At 39.0% G+C, this 18362-nt stretch overlaps 1 protein-coding gene across 7 annotated transcripts in view; it reads right to left on the minus strand.

The window, feature by feature from the left end:
* The window catches only part of Ctns (Cystinosin), a 636400-nt gene that overhangs the window by 278164 nt on the left and 339874 nt on the right, over positions 1-18362 (minus strand). For all 7 annotated transcript variants that reach the window (XR_010859250.2, XR_010859248.2, XR_010859246.2 and 4 more), the window contains exon 7: positions 15991-16110. Coding sequence is in view for 2 of the 7 variants with exons in the window: in XM_067140511.2 (XP_066996612.2) it covers positions 15991-16110 (120 nt within the window). In the remaining 5 variants the exon portion in view is untranslated. The remainder of the gene's footprint in view (positions 1-15990; positions 16111-18362) is intronic.

Below are 18362 nucleotides of genomic sequence, written 5' to 3' on the forward strand. Positions count from 1 at the left end.
ATCTTTAAATATGCAGGGAGGGCAAGTTCTGGAACGTAAAGGGTCGAACCAAGGTGATGTTAGTTGAGAGGCCAAAATTGCCCATGAATGGCTAATGAGGCCGTATGTATTTGAGATATGCATGAAGCTGTAATTTTTTTTGCTGGGAGCAAATTGATGTGTGTGATGTAGCCAGCATGTGTATGTGCTTAATGAAAGCAGTGGCTGTGCGCTGTTATTTGAAAGAAATGTTTTGTGACTCATGTTAGAGATGGAATATTGGCTTAGACCCGACAATTGTGTGAGCTCCCCAGCGCAGGTAGCTAGAGACAGCTGACAGGCTGTAAGCCCTTGAAGTGAAAGTATTTACGAGGCGAGACCGCTAACTTCCATGAACCCTGCATTCCTTTCTTGCCAGTCAATTAGATGTTTTTGTGTCACAGCTTATTGTCCTAGAGAGAGAGAGAGAGAGAGAGAGAGAGAGAGAGAGGGGGGGGGGGGGGCTGCTGTGTTGTGCCTTGTTTAAGATGCAACTCCACAATGCCTACATTTATCGGAATTATATCCCAATAACTCTATCATGAAGTGTACATATTTATGTGTTTTTACGTTGCAGGTTCTCTGTGTGTGTATATTTTATCTGTGTATTTCATTGTCCGGTGTTTGTGTGTTTGTGTCATGATTTTTATCCTGCGTTGATTAATGTGATTTAGCTCCATGGCTAATTGTTGGGATGACTGTTTCTGTACCGGTCCATTTGCATATGGATCGGACCCATAAGTAGAATCAGTGAATTTGGTGGGATGATTAGGGATGGCCCTGAACTAGTTGTTTTATTTTTCTTTGTGTCCAAGTTAGAGAATCGCTTTGTGGTGAAAGGTTTTGCCTAATTTTGTAATTTTTAAGAGAGTAATTTTGGTATTTTTTGATAATTTTGTCAATTCTGCTAAATTGTATTTCCACTTTTCAGCAATAAAAGATAAACCAAAAGACAGTTGATAGCATATTTGCAGTAGCATCTTCTATTCTTACATGTGTACAAGAAACATAAGTGTTATGCTTCTGCTGAAAACATGTATTACCTATATCGAAGCATGCATGTTTGGAAAAATTTAAATCCTGCCACTTCAACAACTATTACCTAGCCTACGCACATAATTTACACATCAGTCTGAAAAAGACAGATATATCATAAGTTCCATATTATTGGGAGTCAGAGCTGTTCTCCTGTCAGACATATTACAATACGTTGAAAATGACACCTCACTATCAACATTACCAATTAAACTCTGTGTATGGTTCAAGATATTCTCATGTTGAAAGTTCTCATAGGATGAGAATTTGCTTTATTAGCTGAAAGACTTCATCATATTCTAAATAATAAACTCTGATTATGCTTTTTGGATCAAAGAGTGATTCCACATAATGTCATCAAATTTGGAAAGAAAAATCACGATTTCATGCCTTGTCAATACTTACCAGTATAAACTCACACTTATTATTTACACAATTACACTCAGCACAAAAATTAGGGGAACAGGTTTTTAATGCTGTGTAGAATCTCGACATATGGATTCGTGAAAAGAAACACATGTTGGCGAAGGAACTGCATGCTTTATTTAATTAACAACAACAGAACCATCACCATTGCATTTAGCCACTCACCAAAATTTGCAAACATAACAGATGAACTACCACAATCACAATGTAAAGTTTTTGCTGAACACTCTGCATACCTGAGCGACAGTTGTCTAATACCGCGTTGCACCTCCCCTAGCTTCAATTACAGCTGCACACATCCGTGGCATGCTGCGTATATAACGTTGGATGACTGACTGTGGAATGGCATCTCTGCAATACATCCCGTAAGTTCTCCAGTGGATTTAGGTCGGGCTCCTTGCAGGCCACTCCATCACAGAGATGTGCAATTGTTGATGTTCTCTGGTGTCTCGTGCAGTATGGGCTGTTGAATTAACATGCATCAGCAAGAAATCAGGCCGTACACCATGAGCAGCAGGAGTAATATGGTCGTTCACGATGTCCCTGATTTATACCGCAGCATTCAGATGGCCAGGTACTACCACAAGATCCATACGATTATCAGTCATGATCCCTCTCCACACCATGACCAATCCACCACTATGTCTGTCCACTTCCTACATAAGATCTTCAACAAGTCACTGTCCTCGTCGTCTCCACACTTGTTGACGGCCATCCGGTTCATGTAAGGTAAACCTGGACTCGTATGTAAACATTACCTGATGCCAGTGTTTCAGTTGCCAGTGATGATGTTCTCTGGCAAATGCAAGATGAGCCCTATGGTGTTCCCTAGTGAGGGGGGTTACACAAGCAGGTTATCTAGAACGTATGTTATGCTCTCTTAATCGACTGCGTATGGTCTGAACACACAGCTGAATGCCAGAGGCTCTTGTAAGGTCACTTCACAGTTCCAGGGCACTACTGAAGGGCCGGCATAGTGCTGAAAAAAGTAGAAATCTGCCTTGTTGAGCAGTACTTTCCCATTTGCGGCCTTGTCCACGGTGTCTAACATACCCTCCTGTCTCTGCATAACAATGCCAGAGCCTGTGCACAACAGATGGAGACATTTCAAGGTCGTAAGTCACATACCGCATTGTTCTCACTTCTTGACGTAGGGCAACAGCTCTTGACACTTCCGCTTCACTTAGATGCCCCATGCTAACAGTCTCATACTTGAATAATGCGTATCACCATCACCAATAGTGAGGCGAGAGTGGTTCGTGTACTGCAGACTACCTTATATTGAGACCCAACAGCACTGGAAGCATGTTTATGTTAAACAGGGTAACCTCTTCACAATCAAACCACCATGACTGCACTAATATGTTGTGTAGCAATTTGTAAACCTGTACATGTTTCATGCTCCATGACAAACTTTTACATGTCAAACATTTGTTTCCCTAATTTTTGTGCTGAGTGTATATGCGGTACATGTTTTGGGAACGCTACCATTCCCTTCATCAGCCACAAATATAAAACTCACTTAGCATGTCTAAAAACCATCACTATAAAATTATTACTTCTACTTAAACTGAAAACAAAGGTTGGAGCCTAAGCTTTACATTCTTGCTTGTCCTTAAACAGTTGTCATATTAATACTCTACAACAATATTTCAAGTAAATCCATTTGTGCATAGAATCATTTGTGATTTACACTCCCCCTTTAGTGCATAAAATCCTTGTTGAATGGAGCATTTCAAGGATAAATCATCTAACATGTGTATGTCTGTAGTGACAAGGCATATTCTTTAACGTTATAACTGCCAAAGATTTACTTTTTTGGTCTGCCAGGCTGTGTTTCTTCAGTGTCTACAGAAAGGAGTGATGAAAATAATCCTACTGAAACTTTACTTAATAAAACACAGGCATACAGTGAGCAAAAGCTTACATTCATGTGAGGCAGCTGTTATATATCATGAAGTGGACCTGCTGCGTCGGCCGAAGGATACAGACTGATAAGCGGGATCACGTGCGACCAAGAGAAGGGAGAGAATAATGAAGGGAAGCCTACACTGTGTGGAACTGGAACGTTGATATGTGCTATCTTCCTTCATTTCTTCATTTTTTCTTCTGTTTGTTTATTGGACTGTTAGTCAAAACAGCGAGTTTTCTTCTGCAACATATTCATTCAAATGATTATCCCGTGTTACCTATTATTATCTCTATTGTGAAAATCAGGCGCCTCTATTAATAGTACATGGACACAGCATGAGACGGCAGGGTGCTGGACAGGTACCACGCACAGAGTGATGGGACTGCGGTAGTGAGTCAGGCTCCATGCAGAATGGACAAGACTATGCAAGAACAGCATGCATACATCAAGCTGGCCATTTGCCAGGGTCGCAATGCCAAAGAGGGCTTGTGGAAGCTGTGGGGAATAATGCCCTTCCATACCAAATTATTGCAAGATAGGCAACAGCATTTGAGCATGGATGTGGAATAAGCAGTGACACGCAAATATCTGGAAGACCTGTTAGTGTCCAGACTAATGTATCACCTACAGTAAGTAGCCAGTGCTTGGATGTGGACAGAAGATGGACACTGCTTGAATACAGGCCGAAACGCGTGCTGAAAAACAAACCATCCACAGAATTTTACCAGAAGATCTTCATCTGTGCAAAAATTGCATTGTGGTGGATGTTAAGTGCAATCACTGATGTGCAAAAGTGGACACTGTATGCAATATGCTCTGACCACTTGGTATACTACCGGTGGTAAGGCCAGCAAATGCTGAAGAAATATAGTGACCGTGGATGAGTTTAGATTCAAGGCATATGAATCAAAGCTCAAACACCAGTCTGTAGAATGGCAACATGCAGGATTACTACGAAGAGGGAAAATACTGAAAAACCCTTTTTCTTACTAAAGCCAACGGTTATTGTGGCTTTCGACATCAGAGCCGTGATTGTGTGTCACTTTGTTCCACATGGCATAATGGAGACAGCAATATGCTAGAGAACCTTCCTGCTGAGACAGTTAAGTTGTGCCAATAAGGATATATTTTTTTTACAACTCTCTTTACGTCGCATCAACACAGACAGGTCTTATGGCGACGATGGGATAGGAAAGGGCTAGGTGTAAGAAAGAAGTGGCCATGGCCTTAATTAAGGTACAGCCCCAGCATTTGCCTGGCATGAAAATGGGAAACCATGGGATATCATCTTCAGGTCTGCCGAAAGTGGGGTTCGAACCCACTATCTCCCGGATGCAAGCTCACAGATGCGCGCCCCTAACCGCACAGCTAACTCTCACCGTCCACTAAGGACAAACACTCGGATCTTCTCAATAATGTCATCCTTCTCGACTTATACCCCAACCCTCATATTATATTAAGATAGAGGAGTCACTACCTGTAACAACACCTTGGGTGACACAAATAACGGTTTTGTAAACTGAACTTTCACACTCTTGTATAATTTTTCCCTTCACCTAAGTAACAAGGGCTACTCAATGTGCCACAAGGTCTGCGAGGCTTGGGAATCGATGTGATGTCATACTTTTCCAGGAATTGCCACTGGCTGTGCGTAATGCAGGTATGTTTGCATTTACTGGGTGGGAATGCATAGCATTTAACAAGGCCTGCACAGTCTTCTTCTTCTTCTTCTTCTTCTTCTTCTTCTTCTTCTTCTTCTTCTTCTTCTTCTTCTTCTTCTTCTTCTTCTCACCCTGTAACTGGCTCCCTGCCACATGAGGTAATAAGCCAGTGACCACCAACTCTGCCAGTTCTCCCACCATTCTTTTCTGAACAATCTGGTAAATTTACACCTCTACTTTCTACTGCTTCCTCTACTTTGGCTACCCACCACTTGTTTGGTTTTTGCATACAATAAATTTAATTATAAAGCCTGTATTGTCGTACATATACTTAATCAAAAAGGTATGGTCAAATGTTCCACTATTAAAATAATATTTTTTAAATTTATTTATTTAAATAACATTTTCCCTCTTGGTCTGGTTCCAATCATCTTCCATTCCATTGTTGCTCTAGGGTAGTAGTCCATAAACTGGGAGTGAAGAGAGTAATTGAGGGGGTATGCATCTAAGATTGGAAGTTCATATGATGATACAAATTTCATTTAATTTTTGAACAATTAATATTGCTATCCTAAGATTCTCAGTAAAGTAAGTCAGGCAAGAAGATCTTCTATACAGAGCTAATAAACTTTCACATAAACACACTACCCTGCTCAGAATTTTGCAAGTGCTGACCTGCCAGCACGAGTTCAGAGATAGGTGCCGTCACACGTCCTTGACTACAGCAAATACCTCAGCGCCCATGGTGCTAACTTCTGCCCATTTTGCTTAATGACAGTAAGCCACTTGACAATGTTACTGCCACAACCTCCCTATGCTAGATTCTTCTCTCTGCCCGAAACTCATTTGCAATCAGTACAAAGCCTATGAGTTAACATCACACACTACTGTACAGATGGATTTCTGCGCATTCTGAGTAGCAGTAGTTAACTTTTTTCTTTTAGTGGTAAATGTATCATCAATCATGAACAAGTGCTGATTTTCGGTGGACAAAAAAAAAAAAGAGATCCTGTGTTTCATAGAGAAAATACGAAAATACTGAATAAAGAAAACACTGAGAATTTAGTTGTATGTTCACCTTCCACATCTAATTCAGTTCTTGGCGGTAAGGTTAATCATTCGACAAAAGCACAAGTATGCAAATATAAAGACGATTATTTAAAACTAGGTTTCACAGACATTCTTGTGATTAACCAGGAATGGTCACACAGTGTGTTCTTAACTTGAATAATTTAGCCAATGATAGTTTGAAAACTGTAAAACTAAAGACACTGCCTGACACATCCACAACATGTGAGTAAACCTACTGACATTTTTAAGAGTTACAAGCAACAACTGAAAGTAAATGTCAAATAAAAAAAAAAAAAAAAAACATGCTTAAGCTAAGTTCCTAAGAAAGCACTAAAAGCATCCTTAGAGAGAGGCTTCTTAATTGCAAAGTCTATGACAGCACGTTAGTGGTGAGAAAATGAACTCTTCCTGCAACCATAAACATGTTCGCGATCATGCATAGAGAAAAGTACCATTAGAGTCTGAAGACAATACAGGTGTCAGGAGACACCAATAATATTTCCGAGTTACAATAGTATTAATATTAAATTCTCAGTGTCATCTTTAATAATAAATATTCTATACCGTTATTAAAATTTTGAAATTTTATGTGCTTTAAGTACTATCTTATCGTCACCATAAGACCTATCTGTGTCAGTGCACCGTAAAGCAAGTTGTCAAAAAAAAAAAAAAAAAAAAAAAAAAGAGGGTACTATTTGGTTTTAGTATAAGTGATGTTTCTGGATTTACTCTTCTCTTCGGCAAGAGCTTTATTTCATTTTATGATCACACATAAACGTGCACCTTTTAAGTTCCATTAAATACTGTATTTCCTTGTGCGTTAGACCCCGCAACCAACTTTTCGAGACAAAGAAAATGAAAAAAATAAAGGTTGTATATAAGATGCACACAATATAATTAGTCAGAAAAGAACAATGATTTCACTTCATAGTGGGTACAGGCCATACTGCAGCTTCAACAACATAACACAAAAAAGGGTATAGTTTCGTCCGTCCAACCTACACAATGCAAGCATGCAGCAAAGTCATGTGACAGGTCTGTGTTTCGTAGTTAAGAAATGTCCAACTCCGTAGCATACTGCAGCTCCGATGAAGTCACACAAATAGGTGTGAAAAGTTTCATATGTCTGACCTGCACACTGCAATCACACATCAGTCATGCGATATGTAGTTAAGAATGCCTTAGTCCACAGCGTAATGGTTAGCTCAATTAGCTGCCACTCTTGGGGGTCCGAGTTCGAATCCCGGTACAGCCAGAGATTTAAGAATGGCAGGAAGTTGGTATGTAGTAAAATGGTGCATACAGCCCATTTCAAATTGGGGGATGTGCCTGAAAAGAGCTGCACCAATGCAGGTTGAGGACAGGACTTTACTTTATTTAAGAAATATTCATGGATGTTGCTATTAATATAGCAGGCGAGATCATTAACAGTGTGACCATTTAATATCTGTTAAGTCAGGCCAAGACAGGTAAGTTTTGGAAAAGTAGGTTTAAAGCAATCCAATCATGATTGTTTTACTCATCAGCGTACCTAATAAATCATAAGTTTACTATGCGTTACAGTAATAAAAACATTGAGATAACGAATGTATGAAATTAAACATTATGATAATAAAAGCGCATTCTCTCCACACCTTTAGATATGTATAAATATGGCAACTTTCTGGTTATTAATTTTTATTTTATTTGTCGTGGAACTTCTGGCACTATCCAGGCACTAATGTACTGTTGTATGGCTTTTAGTGCTAGGAGTGTTCCAGGACAAGTATCCAGGCACTTAAGAGATAACATACCTGACCTAAACAATGCACTATAAATTGAGGATAGTTATGTCCACCTTTTCAATACAAAAACAATGTGAGGTCATTAACACATCACATATTTATTACCTTTCAAACATTGGGACCGGTTTCGGCATTATTTGTATGCCATCATCAGCCATAGGAAACTTAGTGACAAGGCCTAAGTACAATATTAACATAACTTACAACATACATATATGTATATATAAAAATGAACATATTCTTACAATGACTATTAAAAATTTTTTGGTGTACACCATAAAACCTTATATTAAAATTGGTAGCATATTTTATGCGATATATTATGACTTTATACAATTATTTGACTAAAGTTAAAGCTTATTGTCAGTTTTTCTAAATATTACCAAATGTTAAAAGAGAATCCAGATAACAATTTTCAATCTTTAAAAACTTTTATAACTCCTAGGCGTTAAAGATAATAGTACATTTGTTTGGTCGATAGTACTAAATTGACATGCATTAAAATGAAAAAAAAAAAAACTAAACAATGCAGTCACTCCATCTCAGTTACAGCTGTTTAGTTAAATCCTGAAGTGATAAATGTAGAGAACAAGCACGAAATACAGCGTCTCTCATATAAACTAAGACTGAACACAGGGTGTTTGTACTCTGCGCTACGGCAGCTGTCTCAGCCGAACTAATGCCGTGTGTGGCCGCCCTTCTTTAAGCGTGCATACAATCTTATATGAAATCTTTATAAATGATGTTAGAAGTGTCATCCTTCAGGGGTTATACAGGAATTGTATCTGGTAACCACATCCTGGCTGACGCAAGTGAATTATGCCATTGTAATGTTTCTGAATTCATCCATAATATTTTCTTTCAGTTCCTCCAATGTGTGAGGATTTGTTTGATACGTTTACCCTACAGGTAAACATCACACACTGTTAGATCTGGAGAACGAGGGGAAAACAGACCAGCACTGATCACTCTGTCTGCAAGCACTTCTGAGATTATAGGAAGGGACTATTCTGCTGTATGAACCAGGGCTGAATCTTGTTGAAAACACCCACACGATTTTTCTTCTTCCGTTAACTGATGGAAGAAAGGTATCAAACTGCCATCTTGGTACCTCTCTACATTTACTATTGTCTCAAAAAATAAAAAAAATAAAAAAAATAAAAATAAAATAATAATAGGCCACATTATTCGTCTTGCATTAACAGCACACCAAACACCAATCTTCCTATCATAATGAGGGACTTTATAAACATCATTAGGATTTTCTGCACACCAATAGCGAGAGTTACGACTGTTCACATGACCATTAAGATGAAACCAGGACTTTTACATACAAAAATATGGTGTTGCAATGATAATTGTCTCACCATGCTGAGATTACTACTTTCCTACTTTTCAAGACACCACTCAAACTTATTCGTCCACTAATGTCATTCCATACCACCTTTCCACTGACAGCTCAGAACATACCATTTAGTCGAGCTGCTCGTCTCCTGTCTCCCACGTCTTCCCATCCCAAACTTGGGAACATTTTTGCAACGCTACTCTTTTGTCGGAAATAACCCAGACCAAATCGAGCTGCTTTTCCTTGGATTTTCTCCTGTTCTTGAATCAAGTAATCCTGGTGAGGGTCCCATACACTGGAACCATACTCTAGTTGGGTCTTACCAGATACATATATGCCCTCTCCTTTACATCCTTGGACATTATAAATTTTCCAGCTAACTCATGTCCAATAACGGACCATTATATTGGTATTATAAATTTACTCATTCGGGACAAATATTTCAGATTTCCTATGGGAATCAACATCTATATCATCATTTATCTCTACATATATATATGTAAGAAAACAAAGGTCCAATAGCCTTGAGGAATTCCCCACTTAATGATTACAGGATTAGATAACGATTCACCTACACTAATTCTCTGAGTTCTATTTTCTAGAAATAAAGCCACCCATTCAGTCACTCTTGTCTAATCCAATAGCCCTCATTTTCGTCAGTAGTCACGCAGGATCTACCCTATCAAATGCCTTAGATAGGTCAACTGCAATGCAGTCCATTTGACCTCCCGAATTCAAGATATCTGCTATATGGTACTGTATCTTGCTGGAATCCTACAAGTTAAGCTGCAGTGGAATACCTTTCCTAAACCCAAACTGCCTTCTATTGAACCAGTTATTAATTTTTCAAACATGTCTAATATAATCTGAAGAAATGCTTTCCCATAGCTTACATGCAATGCATGTCAAACTGACTGGCCTGTAATTTTCAGCTGTATGTCTATCACCTTTTCCTTTATACACAGGGGCTATTATAGCAACTCTCCATTCATTTGGTATAGCTCCTCCATGCAAACAATAGTCAAGTAAGTACTTCAAATATGGTACCATATCCCAACCCATTGTCTTTAGTATATCCCCAGAAATCTTATCAATTCCAGCCGCTTTTCTAATTTTTAACTTTTGTATCTTATTGTAAATGTCATTGAATCATAGGTAAACTTCAATACTTCATTACTATTAGTCACCTCCTCTATCTGGACAATATCTTTGTAACCAACAATCTTTAAATATTGCTGAGTGAACAGTTCTGCCTTCTGAAGTTCCTCGCAGATACACTCCTTGTTAATTAATGATTCTTGGAATGTCCTCCTTGGAACCTGTTTCTGCCTTAAAGCCTTCCATTTTTCACTAAAATTTGTATGACTGCCAATTATGCTTGTCATCACGTTATCCTTAGCCGACTTCTTTGCTAGATTCAATTTCCTAGTAAGTTCCTTCAATTTCTCCTTTCTCCCACAGCCATTTCTAACTCTATTTCTTTCCGAACTGCACCTCCTTCTTAGTCTCTTTACTTCTCAGTTATAATATAGTGGGTCTTTACCATTCCTTACCACCTTTAAAGGTACATACCTCTTTTCACATTCCTCAACATTCACCGCCCTCTCCCTTCCCCCTTACGATTCAGTCTCAACTCCTCTCCGTTAGTATGAGGTACACAAGAGTAGGCTACACACGACATGCTGTAACGATTGATAAGCACTCTCTCTCCCTTTAGTTCATTATTTTTTCACTATAATTTATTTAGGTTAACTACATGGACACCGTGTTGAATTGTGAAAGTTACTTCTTTACCAGGTGTAACCTAAGAATGTGCCACCTATTTAGACATATTTTCGTGTGGTGTTCTTGACACACCATTTGACAACTTCAGTGTTCTCAAGATAATTACTCAAGAAGCATTAATGAAACATGTTTTCAACAGAATGCAACGCATCCAAGGATTTTAGATCTCACTAAGATCCCTATTTTAATTCCATTTTATATGTAAGTGTTGTGTACATTGTTCAATTCAGGAGCTCTAGATGTCATTAATTCCTTTTGATGCCATATGTGCATGTTTGTACATTTGTTTTAGTTATCAGATGTATTTGTATAAATTTGTTTTATGGCTGATGATGGCCAGTGAAGGCTGAAACTAGTTCCTCAACTAAAAAATGTAACATAAACATTATGTAATATAGTATTGAAAAGGTGGACCATTTCAGACAATTTTTGTATTATTCTGCTTTAAATCTCAGAACAGGGACAAAATAAGTCTTGAATATCACCTTCTTTCATACCCATTCCGTTCCATTCTACATCCCATGCAATCTTATAAAATCTTCGTTTGCACCCTATTAGTGTTACTGATCTCTTGTATTATAGTCCCATCTTATAACACTACACATCCAAAGAACATGAAGGTGTTAACTATTTCCAGAGGCTCGTTATGTAACTTATTATGACTCTTCCAGTCCTCTGTCTCCTTGTCACCATTATAGTTTTACTCATGTCTTTAGCTAAGTTCATGCTGCATTCTTCTATTACTTCACTCCAAGGAATTAACTGAATTTTAACTGTATGCTCACTTTCACCCCATCACAATATCATCAGCAAATAACCAAGCTCTAGTACTCTCTGGATCCATCTTACTTTCGACTTCCTACTGTAGTTTGTCCATGATAGCGACACACTTCCCTGTCTCAGGCCAGCTGTCAAACCAATCTGTCTTTCCAATACTCATCTTCAGTCTGCTTTTTCATTTCCTGTACTGTACTATGCGTGGATCATGTGTTTCAACTCCTCTGCAACTCCTTTATTTTTTAATCCTTTCCATGCTCTTTCTCTGGCTACACTATCATATGTCTCTTGGATATCAATGACAGTCACCACTACATCCTTATCATACTCCCAACATTTTTTTCACCAACTGTCACATTGCAAATATTAAATCTACTGTTAATCTGCCCTTTCATAAATCATGCTACTCTTCTTCCCATTATTGTTCTACTACCTTCCTCAGTCTCTTTTCCACAACTCCCTCTCATATATTTGCAAGCCATGTTCAATTTTGACAAGCACAGGGACCATACATCAGAGGTGTGTTTATTTAGTGTGTTCTGTAAAAGAACAACATTACAGTGGAACCTCGATTCTCCGTTTTTGGAGGGACCACGAAAAAAAAACAACGTACAACGCGGGAAAATGGAAAATCTGGGAACGAATGAACCATCAGCAATTTGGCCAAACATCACAAAAATGAAATAAGTATACTTATAATCTTACAAACGCCCCTAAACTTAACCAAACTACAGCCCCAATGGGCCTTCCGCCTACCAAGCGACCGCCCTAGGTCCGAAGGCCTGCAGATTACGAGGTGACGCATGGTCAGTGTGATGACTCCTCTCGGCTGTTATTCCTGTCTCTCTCAAGACCAGGGTCACCATATCACCATTAAATAACTCCTCAATTAAAGGTAATCGTAGAATGACTGAACTTGGAACCAGCCCTCATATCCAGGTAAAAATCCCTGACCTGGCCAGTAATCGAACCCGGGCCCTCCGGGTGAGAGGCAGGCAAGTTAGACCGTAGGGCTGGCTTCAAACGTTAATACCGGTACGTGACTTTAAAATCTTGAAACTTTACATTCAGTTTGTTAGTTTCCTCTGAAAACTTCATCAAATTTCTTTGAAAACTTCTTTCAGTTCAGCAACTTCGATCAGCCAAACTCTTCGAAAAATCTAATATCCGTAACGCCAAGCCAAACAACAATCGACCACAAGTAGTTTTTCATTCTCTAATCTAATAAAACAAAGCACATTAGATATAAAGGCGTCCAACATGATGGCAAAATCCCTTTTTTTATCTTCCATTTTAATTTGGTCACCGGTATACTGTTCCTAGTCAGTTTATGGAAATCTTCCACCGCATAAATTAGGCCTACATCGACTTTTATAGGTTATGTTGAACTCGAGAATAAGGTTTCAAAGTATCAATCCTCAAGTTCTCGAATGCATGATATTTAGTTCTGTCCATCACTAATCAGAATCAGATTGGAAAGAGAAAATATATCATTAACACTTCCGAAATTACGATTATTCGCGACCTTGAGGTCAGTTAGAAAGCGCACTCGCTGTACAAGTGCAAAATGATACTAAGTTTTTAAATGTAATGTGCACAAATAAAATGACTGTGGTTTTTATAACATTTTTACACAAAAACGTAAAATTCTCTGTCTTCTATTAGGATGAAAACAGTAATAGGCAATCCCAAAACCTCCCATGGCTTTATGTATGTAAGGCGCAACATCTGTTCTGGCCTCGATAACATAATCGTATACGATAATATTAAATACTAATGTGTGTTACTTAAGAGGGAGCAGTTTCAATTCATGCCTGAAAGCCCAGTGACTATACAGTGCCCTGAGGGAAATGCCGAAAACCTGTTCGGCGATATACTCGAAAAAAGTTAAAAAATGAACATCTAAGCCCGGACATAATGTAGACGTTTTGCAAGTACGAACATTTGCCAAAACTCGTTCCGTCTTCAAATAGAGCTGTCGAAATGTGCTGTGTCTCCTTCCAGTTGTTGTGGGCACTCTCTGCTTTATGATTTCCGAGGATTCTCTAAACATTACTAGCCGAATGCGATGGTAAGATGATCCCTTATGCAAGTTCACCGCTGATCGCTTTTCCAGTACAGTATTTCCTCAAATTACCACGATAGGACGTCAACACTAAGATCCGTAAGTATGCCGTAGCCGTCCCTTTGTAAGATACAGTTTCTTGAAAAATCCGTGACAGAGGTTTTAGCGTTGATGGGAGTGAAATTTCTGGACGGTTGATCCGGGAAATAGTTTCTTCGAGGAACGGATAATGCAGGATTTTTACAATGTGATTTAATTAGGATGCTCGAGGGACCACGTAATTTGAATGCATGATCCGGCAAAACGTAGTTTCCGGGAACGTATAATTGAGGTTCTACTGTACCTCTAATCTCACCAGAGGTTATCATCAGCTATAACATTGTACAGCTTACACCATTATAAACCTTTATCAGCCTGCACATCATCTTGCTGACAGGATGGCTACACAACACCTGCAAATTTGAAGATCAGTTCAAGCGAGCTAGAAAGAAGGTGTATTAGGCCAGGCAGTATAATATTAGACATACACGATCCAATGTTTAAGAATGGAGGTTTTATGTTAAACAAGTTGTCTCGCAAGAGCACTTTCTCTGATTATATTCTGCAGGCTTCACCAACTGACTCTTGGGATAGGAACACCTGAAAGTCGTGCTCGTTACCAGTATTACAGTTAGAAAGGTAGTTCCCATGATATGGTTGTATATTGGATTTGAATTGTGCCTCCTGACTAAGAATGTTAATGCTTTGTGTGAGACAGAGAGGGAGAAAGACAGAGCACGTGTATATGTGTGTGTGTGTATTTCCAATTGTTCTATAGTGTTAAGACTGTACCCCTTATAGTTGATATGGAGAATTTCTATGCTTGTGTTTATGTATACATATCATTTTCTGTGCATAATGAATGATCAGTAAATGAATAGTTTGCTTCATGTTTGGTTGCTCTAATTTATTCCATGCACCTTCTTTTGAAATTTTTACAAATTTTTCCAATGTAGAATTTGGGGCATCTGTGTTTGTACCATGTCACTGTGCTGGATGTTACCCCTTTTAGGTTGAATTCTGCTGGGAAGTTTGTTCCTTATTCTGAATGTCATATTGTATCCTAATTTTCTGAATTTATTGAGCAGTGATAAACCTTAGTTACAGATTGCCCTGCCTGTATGGTCAGGGTCCAATAATTATAAATCTTGTCCACTTTACATAGTTTCTGCAATTCTTAAACCACACAAGTTGCAAAAACTGTAATCATTACATCACACATACTGTAAGTATCCAACTACAATCTATTTCATAACAGAGGAAGAAGTCAATAACGTTCACTGCCTGTCATCTTCAACATTTAAGTACTTCATACAAGAAGCATTATTGGTGTGCTGAGGTCCTCTACAGGTTAGTGGTAGAGTGTCAGCCTCTGGATCTACAGATTGCGGGTTGAAAGCTGGCAGAGTTGGTCGGATTCCCAAAGGGTGAAACAAATTCCATTCAGTACTCCGTATCATATGATGTCAGCATGTAAAACATCTCTGGTGATGCATCTGGTGTTCTCCCGATAAAATTAATAACAACTTGGCTAGAGATCCATTTCTTTTCCATCTGGTAGTGTAAAACAGAACGTCAAAACAGACATGTAGGTACCCTAGATGACGTCAAATCAAAATATCTTTACACAATATGCAAGACCATATTATTATTATTATTATTATTATTATTATTATTATTATAATGATATCTGGCTCCTTGACTAAATGGTCAGCATAGTGCCCTTTGGTTCAGAGGGCTCCAGGTTTGATTTTAACCTTAGATGGGGTTAATTTCCTTTGCTCAGGGACTGGGTGTTTGTACCGTCCCTAACGTACCTGCAATTCACACACAACACTAATCCTCCACTAGGAAAAAATGCTGTTTCCTACACATGGCAGATGCTGCCCACCCTTGTTGGAGGGTCTGCCTTATAAGAGCTGCACCAGGCTAGAAATAGCCACATGAAATTATTATCATCATTATTATAATCATCATTGAGGTGCCACCATATGGTTGTGCAAGCATAAAGAGAGTGTAAATGAACAACACAAAACAAAGCAAAACAACACAACAATTGCTCAATACATTACCTCATAGATGAAGCACTGGGCCACAGTCACGCAAGTTGCAAAACAAGCATGCAGAGAAAATACTATATCATTAATTTGTACTGGATTTAGACCCTTAGGATTTCGCTCAAGGTACTCATTCTGAAACAAATAAAAAAAAGTAATAAAAAATACACAGAAGGACTTCTGTATCAAATCAGAATATTACATAGCAAAATGAAAAGCTGAATAAACTGATTAAAGGAGAAAATAAATAAAAACAACTGTCATCTTTAAACCAATATTATGCCAAAATGAGACCGTTCACTCATATGAGCTTGTCTATGAACCAGTGTACATAGGTTGTGCTGAAGTATTTTTATACTCAGAATAGATGAACTGATAGGACATGTTCAGATACCTAAACTAGTTCACATAAATTTAGAGGAAAGTGTCAGATGGAGGCTGCAACAGTTAATGCAGAGATAAAACAGCACAGAATAGTGAAGTATGAGGTGCTGCATGAAACCAGTTGATGGAATGATAACTCATACTTGATGCACAAGCCCCAGTATTAAATAGATAGTGAAAAACATAAAACAACACGTCAGTGAATGGACGGATTATTGTTCTACTAGATTAATAGTCCCATGCTTCCATAAACTAGCTCCGTGAATTACGCTACATTTAAAATATCGCTTCCTAATTGATGATGATGATGATGCTTGTTTAAAGGGACCTAACATCTAGGTCACTGGCCCCTAATGATACGGAATGAGACGAAATATAATGATAATTTAAAAGTCCAAAATTATCCACTGACCAGAATTCAAAACATGATGACGAAGAATGAATGGATGGATGCTAGGGGCTTTACGTCGCACCGACACAGATAGGTCTTATGGCGACGATGGGATAGGAAAGGCCTAGGAGTTGGAAGGAAGCGGCCGTGGCCTTAATTAAGGTACAGCCCCAGCATTTGCCTGGTGTGAAAATGGGAAACCACGGAAAACCATCTTCAGGGCTGCCGATAGTGGGATTCGAACCTACTATCTCCCGGATGCAAGCTCTCAGCCCGGTAATGGATGGATGGATATGAATTTAAAACAATCAGTGGATCTGACCCATAATGCCCAACATTCCCAGAAACTAGCATTAAACAATAGTATTACTGACCAAGGACTGCTTCTAAAAAACACAAAACTGAATCGATGATGCCTGTAGTTTAAAGGGGTCCAAAATTCAGGTCATCAGCCACTCATAATGCTACTTACTGCTAGGAAAATAGAACCATGGTATTTCTCATGTTGCGGTACTAATCAAAAGTAGCATAGACTCGCGGTATTCCACACATTACGTTACTACATACAGGTAATGCGCATATGTAACACAGACATATGGTGTTTCTCACATTGCAGTGCCATTTACAGGCAACACAAATGTATGGTGTTCCTCACATAGGTGTATTAATCACAGGGACTCTTACTATTACATGGTGTTCCTCACATCATGGGTACTAATCATAGGCAAGGCAGACCCATGGTGTCGCTTACTCATTGTGTTGCTCATAGCGATACTAATCACAGGTACTGTAAAACTCATTCTGATTCACACACTGTCACTACAATCACAAACCTATTGTGTACCTAACATAGTGGTACTACACACAAGTAAAAGTGACCCATGGTGTTCCCTACGTGTTGGGACTAATTACAGGTAGTCTCGTGGATCTAATTCGATCACCCCTTGGTTGCCCCTTTTAGTTGCCTCTTGCGATAGGCAGAGGATACCATGGGTGTATTCTTCCCCTGCATCCCCCACCCACAGGGGGATGTGTGTTTGGTCCGCGGGAGCTATTTTATTTCGCTCAAGTCTGCCGGCACGCTGGTTAGGACCCCCCTAACCGCCACCTGGGACGCGCCACGTGGGAGTATCACCTCCTCCCCTGCTACGCCAGCATAGTAGGTTTGTGGCTACCTAATTAAAAAAGAAGGAAATAAAATACTCTACGTGGGAAATTCTGCTGTAATTTGTAATATATACTTAAGGTGACCAGATGACAATGCCGGAATGCCCGACAAAAACTGAGCGAGTTGGCCCTGTGGTTAGAGCCACGTAACTGTGACCAAACATCTGGGAGATGGCGGGTTCGAATCCCACCGTTGGCAGCCTTGAAAATGTTTCTCCACAGTTTCCTATTTTCACACCAGACAAATGCTGGGGCTGTACCTTTATTAACACCATGGCTACTACCTTCCCAATCCCTGCATCACCAAAAACCTTTGACGTATTAATGCGAGTTAAACCACTAGCAAGAGAAAATGAAGGACACTTTGCCATGGAAATTATTTTGTACCACTGAAGTTTTGGCATTCTTTAACTTTACAAAGACTGTTTGGAGGACATTATATTTT

Source organism: Anabrus simplex, chromosome 2 (assembly GCF_040414725.1).
Source record: "Anabrus simplex isolate iqAnaSimp1 chromosome 2, ASM4041472v1, whole genome shotgun sequence".
NCBI classification, from domain to species: Eukaryota; Metazoa; Arthropoda; class Insecta; order Orthoptera; family Tettigoniidae; genus Anabrus; species Anabrus simplex.